Below are 14,716 nucleotides of genomic sequence, written 5' to 3' on the forward strand. Positions count from 1 at the left end.
TTTTTGCCTAATCTAATAGATGACATATAGAATTTCAGTGTGGTTTTTTTTGTACATTATATTGAAGTGCATGAATCCTAAGTGTATAACTCAGTGATTCTTTACAAAGTTAACACATCGAGAAGCAGACTACGTGGGGCCGGCCCCATGGCCGAGTGGTTAAGTTCACGCGCTCCACTTCGGCGGCCTGAGTGGTTAAGTTCACGCGCTCCACTTCGGCGGCCCAGGGTTTCACCGATTTGGATCCCGGGCGCGGACATGGCACTGCTCATCAAGCCATGTTGAGGCAGTGTCCCACACGCCACAACTAGAAGGACCCACAACTAAAAATATACAACTATGTACTGGGGGGCTTTGGAGAGAAAAAGGTAAAAAAAATAAAATCTTGGGGGGAAAAAAAAAAGCAGCAGACTACTTCCAGAATCCCAGAAGCCTCTGTGCCCTTTCTAGTCATACCCACCCCCAAGGATAACTTTTATCCTGCTTTTTACACCATACGTTAGTTTTCCCTATTTTTAAAATTATATAAATGTAGTCATATAGTATGTCGTCGTTTGTGTCCAGCCGCTTTAGCTCAGTATGATGTTTGTGAGAGTCATCTGTGTTGCCGCATGTATTTCTACTTCATTCATTCTTGTTACCATGTATTATTCCATCACACACCACAGTCTATCCATTCTGTTGTAGATGGACATTTGGTTTCTTTCCAGTTTCTGGCTATTAGGTAGGTATACTGTTGCTATGTGGAACTGTTCTCCATCATTACAGTGGTGGTTGATATATGACTATGCATTTGTCAAAACCCTAGACCTGTACACCACAAAGAATGAATTTTTCTGTATGTACATTAAAAATATGTAAGAAGAAACAAGAGTGCTGCTATGAACATTCTTGTACATATCTCGTAACATATGTACACATTTCTGTTCAATATATACCTGGCCATAGAGTTGCAGGGTCATAGGCTGAGCATATGTTCTGCTGTAGTAGAGATACTGCTAGACAGGTTCTAGAGCACTTGTACTACTTTTCCCACTAGCAGTACATGAATTCCAGTTGCTGACACTTAGAATTGTCTGTATTTTTATTTTAGCCATCTGTTAGGTATGTATCACATTATGATTTTAATTTGCATTTTCTTGATGATTGGTTTATTGAAATTTTGGATATCCTCTTTCATAAAGCATTGATGTAAGTGTTTTGCCCATTTATCTTTTGGATTGTTTTTGTCTTTTTCTTCTTAATTTGTAGAAGTTTTCTATATATTCTGGAAACAAGTCCTTTGTTACATATGTGTATTACAAATATCTTCTACTCCCTAGGTTAACTATTCCCCTTAATGTTTTTTTTATTGAACAGAAATTATTAATTCTAATGTAGTCCAGTATATCTGTTTTTCCCTTTATAGTTAGCACTTTTTGTATCTTGTTTAAGGAGTCTTTTTCTATCCTAAGGTATGAAGATATTTTCCTATGTTTTCTTCTAAAAGCTTTAATTTTTATTTTATTTTATTTTTTTTAAGATTGGCACCTGAGCTGACATCTGTTGCCAATCATTTTTTTCTTCTTCTTTCTTTCCTCTTCTTTTCCCCAAAGCTCCCCAGTACCTAGTTGTATATTCTAGTTGCATGTCATTCTAGTTGTGCTATGTGGGACGCTGCCTCAGCATGCCTTGATGAGTGGTGCCAGGTCTGTGCCCAGGATCCAAACTGGCAAAACCCTGGCCCACCAAAGCAGAGTGTGTGGACTTAACCACTCAGCCACAGGGACGGCCCCTAAAAGCTTTATTTTTTGGCCTTTCACGTTTATATCTATAGTCAATCTTGACACTGATTTTTTTTGTTTTAATGTAAGATAGGGGTCAATATTATTTTTTCTCCTTATGGATATCCTCAAATTGACCATGCACCATTGTTGAAAAGACGATCTTGGGGCTGGCCCGGTGGCACAGCAGTTAAGTACGCACATTCTGCTTCTCGGTGGCCTGGGGTTCGCCAGTTCGGATCCTGGGTGCGGACGTGGCACTGCTTGGCAAAAGCCATGCAGTGGTAGGCATTCCACGTATAAAGTAGGGGAAGATGGGCATGGATGTTAGCCCAGAGCCAGTCTTCCTCAGCGAAAAGAGGAGGATTGGCAGCAGTTAGCTCAGGGCTAATCTTCCTCAAAAAAAAGAAAAAATAATTGTAAACATTGCCCTTTAAAAAAAAAAAAAAGAAACAAAAGATGATCTTTTCCCTACTGCACTGTCACCTTTGTCATAAATTGTCTCTCAGTGTAGTTTTGATTTATGAGTGAGGTTGAACATCATTTTATGTTTGATGTCTATCTGCATTTTATTTTTCTGTGAACTGTCCATACTTTGCCCTATTTTTGTTGGGCTCTTGGCCTTTTTCTTTTCAGTTTTTTGAAGCTCTTTATACATTTGAGATATTAGCCCTTTGTGATATAAATTGCAAATATAGATACATTTTTTTCATTTTGTAATTTCCAGACCTCCATTTTATCTCTTGTAATGAGAACTGATTTCACCTTCATGTCAAGAATGTCTGTGTTTTCCACATCCAGAAAGACTTTAAGATGGCCCTCATTCCTGCCCCTGCCGTTTCTGACCTCTCACTGTGGAAGTACGGCTGTGCTCTTTGGGATATATTTGACAGGGTAAAGGTGGCACTGCTCGTGACCAGCGTTCACAGGATTAAACCCCTTGCTCACCTGGCTGTACTGCTTTCCTCTTTCCACTACTTTTGCGGAGTGTGCTCTGTCTTTGAAGATTTTATATGAACCTAGTGTCTCCTTTCTGTAGTTATACCTCCCCTCACAGCCAGTATTTAAGTATTCATTTAAGTAGTTTATGGACAATAAAGAGACTTTTCAGTCTATTCTTTCTAATAGGAGGGAGATTGTTTCCAGGTTCAACTCTTTTTCTTTTACTCCATTCTTAAAAAAAAAAGTCCCATTAAAAAGAGTACTAAATCATCATAAAAATTTTTAGAAATTTAAAAAATATAAGAAAGTAGAAATGGAAGAAGAGAAATAAAGAAAAAAAACGAATCCACAGTTCTAGCACCCAAGGACTGGCACTGCTAATAGTCTGGTCTGCTGTCTTCCAGTAGAAGGAGTGTGCGTGAAGTCTCACGTGATTCTGAACGCTGGTCTGCCTCCTTTGTTGTAGTGAGTATGGCTTTGCCGAGAAGGTGGTGGAGGGGATGTTCATCGTTGTCAATTCCATCACGATCAAGATTCACTCCAAGGCTTTCCACGCTTCTTTTGAATTGTGGCAGCTCCAGGGCTACAGTGTCAATCCCAACTGGCAGCAGAGTGACCTCCGCCTCACCCGCATCACCGACCCCCACCGAGGAGAGGTGACATCCCTAGCATTGCAAGAGGAGGAGAAATTGAGGGGATTCAAAGTAGGACTATTCTTAAAGGATGTTATTCCTGCTTTGGCAATTTCCTCAAGTGCTCCCCCATTCCGGGGAACCCAAGAATCCCTTGTGTCCAGTGTTACTGCTACATCCTTTCCTCAGTTATGGATCTCTGATCCACTGCCTTCTCTTGGTAGGATCCCAACCAAGAATGGTGGGAGTCTCTGCCTTCTAGTCTTTTCCCCTTGCACCTTCCTGTCTCTTGGTTAATTTCATCCACAGAATTAAGGGATTTTACTTTTCTCCTTCCAGGTTTTAACATTCAAGGAAATAACTTGGCAAACACTTCGAATTGAGGCAGATGCAACAGACAATGGTGATCAGGACCCGGTCACCACTCCACTGAGGCTTATTACCAACCAAGGCAGGATCCAAATAGCCCTCAAGAGAAGAGTGAGTGTGTTCTCTGTCCTCATGAAAACTTCCCTCTTGTGTTCTCCTAGACAGCCTGGGAGTTGATGTTCCCTGTTTTTTGAATGTTATTGAAAGAGGAGGGGCTGCAATTTAGTGTTGCACAGTATGCACCAATGAGAGAACATTTCCACCACCCTGTCATCTCAGTTTTGGAAACCACAACTTTTACCCATATGTAGGGACACTGACATAGGCACCTGGCAGTTGACTATTGCTACTTCTTGTTAATCACAGAAAACTTTAGTAGTTTTGTAAGAAATTGTCTCTCCGAAGTGCTTGATGCTTTCCTTTCACACACTGGGGGTTTAAAAGCCGTCTCTGAAATTGATAGTCACTTTGAGGAGTTGGAATCATACCAGATATTGAACCCTGTGTTCTGTGTGGCTCCTTCAGACCAAAGATTGCAATGTGATAGCCTCCAAGCTGATGTTCCTGTTGGATGACTTGCTCTGGGTGCTGACTGACTCGCAGCTCAAGGCTATGATGAAGTATGCAGAGTCGCTGAGTGAAGCCATGGAGAAGTCAGCCCAGCAGAGAAAGAGCCTGGCCCCTGAACCTGTACAGGTTAGAGGCAGAACAGATACCTTTCGAGGGGCTGGGGAGATGGCAGGCCACACCTAATTCATACCAACATAGGTGGAGTCTAGACTTTCTTAGGCTTATTTGGGGGATTTGCCATTTACTTCTGGATGTGCATAGGCTCTGCCTGTGCCTCTGATTTATTCATTTATTCTGTTCATTGGATGCCTCCAGTGTGTTAGGTATACAGTGCTAGCCACTGGGAAGGAAAAGTAGAATAAACGTCTTGTTCCTGTCCTTGGAATCTCACTGTCTTAAACCATGAAACATAAATAAGCTATTACAATGCGATGTGATAAGTGCTGTAATAGAGGTAAACACTATGCCATGAGAGCACTAAGAAGAGGCATCTAATTCTCTGGGCTGAAGGAGGGCGTTTAAGGAAGAATTCCTGGAGGGGATGTTTTAGTATCAGTCACCTAAGTGCTGGGGGGCGAGAGCTTGGAGAGCAAGTCAAACCTCAGAACCGTACGCTGACAGTTACTAGACTAATGAGAGTTAGGGTTTTTGGAGTTTGGGTTGTTTAGGTGGGACAGACCTAAGTCAGCTACTAGGCAAACTCTTATGAGAGGGAAGGGGCATCTTGCTAAATTGTGATTTTATTCAGGCTGAACTAAAGCTTAAAGAAAGCCTGCAAGGAGCCTTTCTGGGTCTGGATGTCTTGTTCTTCTCTCTGTCACGTGTAGATCACCCCACCTGCTCCTAGTGCCCAGCAGTCTTGGGCCCAGGCGTTTGGTGGCAGCCAGGGCAGCAGCAACAGCAGCAGCAGCCGCCTCAGCCAGTACTTTGAAAAATTTGATGTGAAAGAGTCTTCCTACCATCTCCTCATCTCCCGCCTGGACCTGCACATTTGTGATGATAGCCAGTCCCGAGAGCCAGGTACCTGTGAGGTCTGGGTCTGGGCAGGGTGGTCCATCACTGCTTTCAGCTCTGGGCAAAGCTTGGGGATGGAAGACTCTTTTCAAGACACTGTGGTGTACTTGGTTGGCTTCCCTTAATCACAGGCACTGCTTGGGCCTCAGCCCTCCAGTGGCAGCTCTCTTTCTGTTAGTGTAAGGCAGTGCTCTTCAGCCTAATTTAGGGTGCAGCAGAACCCCCTGTAATAAGAGAATACAGATGCTGGGGCTTTCTGCAGACCCCACTAAAACAGAATCTTCAGGGTAGACCCCAGCAGTGTATACCTTTTTTTTTCCCCCAAAGTCCCTTGGACGGTGCTGACCACTGGTATAAGCTTTTAGAAAAGTAAATTCAACTATAGGAAATCTCAGAATTTTCAGATTTTTGAGTCAATTCAAATTATTATTATGTATAAATATTCTCTTCCCAAGCAGAGAGGTTATGCTGTGTTCTTGTCATGCTTTTATGTTCATTAGAGCTACAATATTATATACACATTTATTCAGAATGAAAAAGTAATTGACTCATTCCTCTCCTTCAAGAGCCTTGGGGAAATCACTTAACCTCTTGGAGTTTCTTCATTTGTGAACTTGAGTTAAATCATATCTTACTCCTTTACCTCATAGGTCGTTGTCAGGCTCAAATGAGATAATATACTGAAGTTGGTGGACCTTAATTATAGGCGAATATTCAGTATTATTACTTTGCTGCCTGTTCCTTCAGTACTCTGTGGTCTTTTTATACTCCCCTTTGCCACCAGCTCTTAGTTTTTGATGCTTTCACAGGGTAGATTTTTTTCTTGCTGCCTTATCCTCTCTGAAGGTTATGTTTGTCTCTTAATGAGACCTAGACTCAGTTTCCTTGGGGGAACCAACCTTTTCTTGCTGGATCACCAAGCAGCATCACCTGTCTTGCTTCGCTGTTCGTTGGTCTTGAAGTGACTTCAGCCCTTCTCTACTCCGACTCCAAGAGACCCAAAAGGAGCATAAAGGTTGTTTTTGCCACCACAAGAAATAAATTACTCATTGGTTTGCTACTCACTTATTTTGGAAGTTCTTTGCTAAAACTATTATTTTGTTTGGTTATTTCTTCCAAGTGTTATTATAAAGGCTTTGGTGTTTTTGTTTTGTTTTGTTTTTAATCTTTTCAGAACTCTTTATTAAGACTACATAATTGAGAGTTTCATCCTCTTGCTTGATGAGGGGTATATAGCACTGTCCTCTTCATGTGGCAGGGTCCTGTAATCCACACTAAGATGTGAATGACTAGCCTTCCATGGAGCCTAAACTAATTTATTTATTAAACTAATCAAATTGGTGGAATTTAAGGATGTTTTAGATGAGATATTTTTAGATAGGGGGATTACTCCCAGCCTACCATACCTAGGTGTGGTATATGACTCTGTGAAGTTCCTGTGACTTTGACTCTTCTCCTTGGATTTGGGGAGAAAAGGGAAAGGAGAACTCGGTGGTACGGAAAGGGCTCAAAGATTCTCTGGAGTTGTGTCCAGTATGGCAGCCACTAGCCACATATGACTATTGGGCACTTGAAATGTTGGCTGATCCAAATTGAGATGGGCTGCAGGTGTAATATACACATGGGGTTTCGAAGATATAGTACAAAGCAAGTGTGTAGAATACCTTGATAATTATTTTCCTATTGATTACATGTTGAAATGTTAATATTTTGGGTATATTGGTTTAAATAATATGTATTAAAATTAATTTCACTTTTTTAAAAAACTTTTTTTCATGTGGCTGCTAGAAAATTTAAAAATACAATGTGGCTCACATTATGTTTCTACTGGATAGCATTGCTGTAGAACTTTGTGTTCAGTATGGTAGCCAGTAGCTACACGTGTCTGTTAGAATGAGATAAAATGAAAAATTCAGATCCCCATTTGCACCAGCCGCATTTCAAGTACTCGATATAGACTATGGCCTAGAAGATGTCATCAGCACAGAAAGTTCTTTTGGACAGTGCTGCTCCTTGAAGAGACTCCTTGAAGGCTACAGCTACCTGCTTTTTCATAAGGGACACTAAAGCCTAGACGTTCGGCCCCTGGCTGGCACTCTCACCTGTCCTTTGGTATCAGAGATGAAATTATTGGAAACTGGGTGGGTCGTTGAGGACAGCTTGGCTTGAGGTGGGGCAGCACAGTCTCTTAAAATCAAACTAGAGCAGCTCATACTTCAGGCTTCAGAAAGGAGGTTGGTGGTTGATCAGGAAGAGAGTGTCGCCTACCTCTTTTTAACTGTTTTCCCTCAGGATAAGGTTTGTGACCCAAAATCTTTGTCTCTTAAGGCTAGCTGTCCTCTTCCGACCAGTTTATTGAAGAACATTAATTAGTCATTTCTGTACACTATTTACCACTTATGTCTCATATATGATTATGTGTTTATAATTAAATATGTGGCAGTTGGTAATTATATTTGATTTCAATTCTAGATCCTATTTTAATCTGCTCAGTCTGTGTAGCTTATTGTTCTTTTAGCTCCAAATAACTCCAGTGGAGGGAGCATGGCTGTGAAACTCTCTCCCTCCAGTACCCTAGGTCATGCAGTTTCAACTGGGATATCCTCCCACAGCAGGTGAAAATTGGTTCTTCTCTTTTAGGCAGCTTTATTGAGATAGAATTCACATACCGTATAATTCACTCATTTAGAATTTACAACTCACTGTTTTTTAGTATATTCATAGAGTTGTGTGATCACTATAATCTAATTTTAGAACATTTTTGTCCTCCCTAAAAGAAACCCTGTACCCATTAGCTGTCACTCCCCATTTTGCAGCCCTAACTAACCACTGATCTACTTTTTATCTTGATATTTGCCTATTCTGGACATTGAAAATTGGTTCTTTGGTGAGAGGTGAGGGTGAAAAAAATCTTAGATGTAACAACGGTTTGTGACCTTCCAAAGCTTAACCCTACCTGACAAAATTTTATTCCTTAGTATTTAATTTCTCTCCTTGGGTTTTCTTGTAGTCATATGCACAGCATTGACATTGAGTTCATGGAAGATACACAGAATGTATGGAAGATCAGTGCTATAAACTATGGCGAATTGATGGCTGTGATTAGAGGACTTTCTCTCAATCGGTTGCTTGGTCTCACAGTCATATGGCGAGAGGTGGCCTGTGCATGCCTGTTGGCTGCCTTGTCAGTGTTGTTTATATTTCATCCTCAGTAATTTTGTGATTTGAACTTTGAGAATTAAATAAAAATAGTTTATATTTTATTATCTAATTCTATAAGTTGTTGAACAAATCATTAATTTACTTCAGTGCTGAAAAGAAAAAATATTGACACTATCTTACTATCTAGCAGCTAGTTAAAAGTTATTTTCTCATATCAAGCAAAAGTTAAAAGATAAGTTCACTAAAAATAATTTTAAGAAATTTAAAATTTTCAATTGTTTTACTTTTGCTGAAAAATAATTTTGAATAATTAAAGATTTGATTGTAGGGGCTGGCCTGGTGGCGCAGCGGTTAAGTGCACACGTTCTGCTTCAGCAGCCCGGGGTTCACCAGTTTGGATCCCGGGTGTGGATAATGGCACTGCTTGGCAAAAGCCATGCTGTGGTAGGCGTCCCACATATAAAGTAGAGGAAGATGGGCACGGATGTTAGCTTAGGGCCAGTCTTCCTCAGCAAAAAGAGGAGGATTGGTGGCAGTTAGCTCAGGGCTAATCTTCCTCCAAAAAAAAAATTTTTTTTGATTTTATTGCTATTATGTATTTATATAAATTGCTAACTTGCATATGTAATTTGATACATTATAATTTATATAAGAAATAAATTACATTAAAAGTTACTCAGCAAATATAGTTATAAAGTTAAGTTAAATATCACAGCTTTACATTTTTTAATTTAACTTTTAAAAGAATTACTTCATCTTTCTTAACCCTGCATTGAAGAAAAGGAATAAGCTTTATACTTATTCTTTTTGTAAATAAGTACAGATAGACATGTAGTACATAAGCAGATATACAGTATATCTGTGGTATTAATGTTTCATGGAGAGGGAGCATTTAGGGGAAAAATGTCTAAACAGGCTCCTTAGAGGTGGTAATTATGAAAAAAAGATGGAGGAACAGGAACAGTGGTGTAGGTAAATCTCTTAGTAGGATGATGATTAGTCCAGAACTTGAGGTGGTGAAATCTCGATTGGATGGAAATGACCCTCCTTGTTGTAGGTTTACCACCTTGTGCCTGGAGGATGCCCTGGGACTTCCCTCCCCTGAGTCAGGGATGGGATGGAAGTGCAGAGCAGGATAGGTCAGACAATGTACACATGTAGAAGAAACAGTCCCTACTCTTAGAGTTCCTCAAGTCTCGTGGGAGAGAGAAAATACAAACATGGAAAGTGCATTTATTTAGTAAGAATTAAATGTAAATTCAAGATAAACATAATACAATATTTGACTTATTGCTAAAAATTCCAGTTTACCTAAAATATTCTGTATGTTTATTTTATAATGTCCTTGTTAGTGCACTGTTTCTAGTGTTCCCGGGTACTTTGTATGTACAGTAGGTCATAGTTGTCTGATATCACAGCTTTAGCTCTGAGGCCAGAATATGAAAGGAAATAGTATGGGTCCTGTTATCTGGGGAATTTGGCTTATGCCTCTCCAGGCGTGGGGCTAAGGGATAGCAATACTAGTATTTTTAGGTTTGGGGGAACCAATCAGTTAAGGTTGTAAAGTGTGTCTGGGGTGACCTAGAATTGGAATTCCTGAATCCTGAGTTTTGCAGTTTCTTCTGCCTTTCTGGAAATCTAGCAGCTGTTTACAGAGACAATGGAATATACTTGTTCTGATCTTTTAGAGCATGCTGGCTGTTGCATCTCCAAAGAGGAGGGCTGCAGCCTTGCACATCACCTAACATCATGGCCTTTCAGCTGCGCTTGTGTGTCAGCCAGGCTTTGGAGCTGACCCTCAAGAGGACTTTGAAGTGCTTCAAGTGGTATTTAGGCCTCTTTGTTTCTTCTGCTGCTGTTCACTTTTACTTTTCTTTCATAGGCGTCTCTGCAAACAGACTCATGGGTGGTGCAATGCAGCTTACCTTCCGCAAGATGGCATTTGACTATTACCCCTTCCACTGGGCAGGTAGGAGAATTCTGAACAGGGGTGGTACTAGTGTGGCCCAGGTATTGAGGGCAGATTTCTGGGTTCATCCTTGACTGCCCAGCAGGAGGGTGCCAGGGATTGCGGCACATGCTCAGAGAGGTGTTGGGAGAGGACATCTTGTGGAAACTTTCAGGGTCCACTATTGATGATTCTTTACCAGTAATGAAGTTGGAGGAGAGGCAGTACTTGAGATGTTCCCTTTTATTCAACCCTCTGCCCCTTACTTCCACCAGTTTAGAGCCTCTCCAGTAGTCCATAATCAAAGATGGCAGCAGTCAGCAGCTGGCCTTTAGGGAGCCTTAGGGAAAAATCACATATGGAATCCAGAGGAACCTGAGTGCTCTCACTAGATAATTTTTACTTATTCTAGAGAATTCTGGATTGGGGCTGAGGGATCAGATTCTGAACTGTGACTACACCACTGGAAAGGAAAAATTGGAACATTGGATCATGATCTTGGACTAAAATCTTTTTGTTTTGTTGCACAGGCGATAGCTGCAAACATTGGGTACGGCACTGTGAGGCCATGGAGACCCGAGGCCAGTGGGCCCAGAAGCTGGTGATGGAATTTCAGAGTAAAATGGAGAAGTTGCACGAGAAGACGGATCTGAAATCACCCTGGCACCTGGGGGTAGACTCGCCCTTCCGGAGGAAAGCAGGTGGGTTATGAGGAGCTGGAAGACTCCCATTGCTAAGCCTCTTGCCGTTTATCTTTGAATATCCAGTGGAGATAGCTAGTGCACTAGCTAATTATCCCAACTTATTCCTAGCTGTTTATCCCAACTTTATCCCATGGAGAGACGTCAGTGACTCTTTTCTTTAGAGGCCTGTTTGTTTCCAGGGATAGCTGCAATGTTGAAGGGAGGTTGTTAATAACCTCTATTCGATAGACTGTTGCCTTGGTCTTAAGGAGAGTACTATTTTTGAGTTCCAACCAGAAGACAGACAGTGTTAAGCTCTCTTTCTTATATATAGCATTAATGATCTTAGGATTTTTACTTTCTTAATTCTATTAATAATACAAGTTGAATGTATCTGATCGTCTTTTCCACCTTGTTATTTTTGTTTAGATTCTTTTTCTAGTCCTCGAAAGAACCTGCTTGAGAGAAGCCCCTCTCAGGGCCGACAGGCTGCCTTTCGGCCTCCAGCATGGAATCGCTTACGCTCTAGCTGCATGGTAATCCGGGTGGATGATTTGGACGTCCACCAGGTGAGGAGCCCAGGACACAGGGGAGCAGAGAGTTGGAAAGGGGGAAGCAGTTCATTTGGGAGGCAGCAGGTGGGAATAAGGCTGTGGAATTTGGGGACTGTTCCCCTCACTTCTGGGTGGATTGACGCTTTGTTTCTTTCTGAGCGTGGCCCCTGAGATCAGGATGTGGGATTCCCCTATTTCCTCTGAATACCCAACTATAGACTTCCCTCTGAAAAAACGAACCTGTGGATAGTCAGGTGTGAGAATTCCTGGAACACGTGTGAAAGCACTCCGCTCCCGTGACAGACTTTGGAAGGATAGCAGAGGCTTTACACTACCTGAGAGGTGACTGAGGAAATTCTGTTCCGGTGCTGTACCGATGCTAACAGCAGCTTGCGACTGTGTAGGTTTCTACAGCTGGACAACCCAGTAAGAAGCCATCCACACTTCTTTCCTGCAGTCGGAAACTTCACAGCCTGCCCACTCAGGTCTCTGCCATTCACATTGAGTTCACAGAGTATTACTTCCCAGATAATCAGGAGCTTCCAGGTAGGCATCCGGTCTGGTGATTGCTTACTGTCTAGCGCGTGCTCTTCACCTTGGTCAGTTTTGGGGGCACTGCTTATATTCTTATTTAGCGTTAGGTGTTTGAGTTAGTACAGCACACCTTTGTTAAAGACTCTGCCCTGTATAAATATGCACCTTTGCTCTCTTGATAGTAAAATGAATATTAGCTGGTAAGTAAGAGTCGAGCTGTTACTTTGTACCTGATGATTCTTTTTTTCCCTGCTTTCCAGTTCCCTGTCCCAATCTCTACATTCAGTTCAATGGTCTGATATTTACTATGGATCCTGTGAGCTTGCTCTGGGGAAATCTCTTCTGCCTGGATTTATACCACAGCTTGGAGCAGTTCAAAGCTATCTACAAGCTGGAAGATTCAAGCCAGAAAGATGAACACTTGGATATCCGACTGGATGCCTTCTGGCTGAAGGTAAGGAGAAAGTGGGGGTTTTGTTCCCTGCTGGCAGCCACAGCTGCATTTCCCCGGTGGCTATCATCCAGGGTTCTGCTCTGTCCATTTGATAGAAGTAAGAAAAACAGTAAAACAGTCTCACAGCCCAAATGGTCTTTCACGTGTGTATTGGTGGTGGGTTGTGGAGATACTCAGACGGCCATTCTGAATTGGGTTTCATTTTCTTCCTGAAGGTGAGCTTCCCGCTGGAGAAGAGAGAGCAGGCTGCGTTGCATCGTCCCCAGGCCCTTGTCTTCTCTGCGTCAGGCCTGACTGCCACCAACACACGTCATGCCCCACATTGCAGCTGTCCAGACCTCCAAACTCTCTTCCGGGGCTTTGCTGCTGCTGAGTTCTTTCATTCCAATTATGTGCACTTTCCCAAGGTTCCAGGTGGCTTTAGCCTTCTGCATATGCTTTTTATGCACCATGCCTTCCAAGTGGATCCCTGCTTCCCTCAAGCTAGTACCTTCTCTCCCCAGAGGCTTAAGGCTTCCCAGGATCTCTGGTCCATCCACTTCACCCAGATCTCCTTGGACTTTGAGGGAACAGAGAACTTCAAAGGCCATGCCTTGAATTTTGTGGCCCCCTTCCCCTTGTCCATTTGGGTCTGCCTACCCCTCCGCTGGCAGCAAGCCCAGGCACGGAAACTCCTTTCAGCCACAGAAGGGAGGCTGAAACCATCAGCTAGCTTTGGCAGTCCTGTCCAGTCTGAAGCCTTTGCCCCTGACACTGTGTCCCATCAGAGGTCAAAAACCGAGCATGATTTGAAAAGCCTATCAGGCCTTACGGAAGTCGTGGAAACTCTGAGAGAAGGCAGTGGTGGTGTGGACAGCAAAGGGCCTCTGGCAGAGCTGGAGGATACAGCGGATGTTCACATGCTTGTACACTCTCCTGCACATGTCCGTGTGAGACTTGACCACTACCAGTACTTGGCTCTACTCCGCCTGAAGGAGGTGCTACAGGGTCTTCAGGAGCAGCTTACTAAGGATACAGAGGCCATGACTGGGTCTCCCCTGCAGGACCAGACAGCTTGCATTGGGGTGCTCTTCCCCAGTGCTGAGGTGGCTCTGCTCATGCATCCTGCCCCTGGGGCTGTTGGAGCTGACTCTGCAGGTTCAGATACCACCAGCCTCATAGATTCAGAGCTGTCTCCTTCAGAGGATAGGGAGCTGAAGTCTGATGCCTCCTCAGAGCAGGGCCCAGCCAGCCCTGAGAAGGTTCTCGAGGATAGTGGCCTGGAAAATCTGGTTGCATCCCAGGATAGGCCACTGCCTATCCATAGCAATGGAGAACTGCAGGACTCAGATTCTCTTGCACAGCAGGAGGCAGGGAAGGGCCATGAGGCAGTCGATTCCTTACAGGCCAAGACATTAAGCAGAACCCAAGCATCCAGCTCACCAGCTGCACTGAAGCCCCCAGATGGCAGGGATACCACTGTGAATGGACAGGGCAAGCTCATCCCCTTGAACATTGAGGGAGAGTTGTCAAGTGCTATTCACATGACCAAGGATGCCACCAGAGAGGCTCTACATGCCACCATGGACCTCACCAAGGAAGCTGTGTCCCTCACTAAGGATGCCTTCAGTCTGGGCAGAGACAGAATGACCTCCACCATGCACAAGGTGTTGTCCCTGCCTCCAGCCAAGTGAGTGATTCTCTGCCTTCTTCACTCCCCATCTCTTCCTCCTAGCTCTGGTCATTGGGCTAAGGCCTCCTGCTGTGTGCATTTGTAGACTGGGAAGCACCAGATAGTCCAGGAGAATGCATAGAATGGCCTATTTAATGTGGCAAAGCCTTTAGTTTTCAGAGCTGCCTGCAGGGCGGCAGAGGAATTTTCGGGCTGCTTAGTGGATACAGGTATACCAAATGGAGAGACTTATTTTCAGGAACACGTCTATTCTGTGATAGGGAAAGAACCAGAAATTGCAATAAAAGAACACAAAATCCCATGGATTTTCACATTCCTCTATGTAAGCCTATTCTCAGTCAGTTTTCAAGTCAACAGTTATTGCTTCTTAGAATCATGTTATCTCGTCTCTCACTGATTTACTATTGTTGATACACATC

The 14,716-nt window shown here is 43.0% G+C and overlaps 1 protein-coding gene across 2 annotated transcripts in view; it reads left to right on the plus strand.

The window, feature by feature from the left end:
* The window catches only part of BLTP3A (bridge-like lipid transfer protein family member 3A), a 71,558-nt gene that overhangs the window by 41,103 nt on the left and 15,739 nt on the right, over positions 1-14,716 (plus strand). For both annotated transcript variants that reach the window (XM_008522724.2, XM_008522723.2), the window contains exons 5-14: positions 3,172-3,361; positions 3,677-3,817; positions 4,232-4,402; positions 5,104-5,296; positions 10,335-10,421; positions 10,931-11,101; positions 11,513-11,652; positions 12,042-12,183; positions 12,432-12,625; positions 12,841-14,294. In XM_008522724.2, coding sequence (XP_008520946.1) covers positions 3,172-3,361; positions 3,677-3,817; positions 4,232-4,402; positions 5,104-5,296; positions 10,335-10,421; positions 10,931-11,101; positions 11,513-11,652; positions 12,042-12,183; positions 12,432-12,625; positions 12,841-14,294 — 2,883 coding nt within the window. The remainder of the gene's footprint in view (positions 1-3,171; positions 3,362-3,676; positions 3,818-4,231; positions 4,403-5,103; positions 5,297-10,334; positions 10,422-10,930; positions 11,102-11,512; positions 11,653-12,041; positions 12,184-12,431; positions 12,626-12,840; positions 14,295-14,716) is intronic.

Source organism: Equus przewalskii, chromosome 19 (assembly GCF_037783145.1).
Source record: "Equus przewalskii isolate Varuska chromosome 19, EquPr2, whole genome shotgun sequence".
Lineage (NCBI taxonomy): Eukaryota > Metazoa > Chordata > Mammalia > Perissodactyla > Equidae > Equus > Equus przewalskii.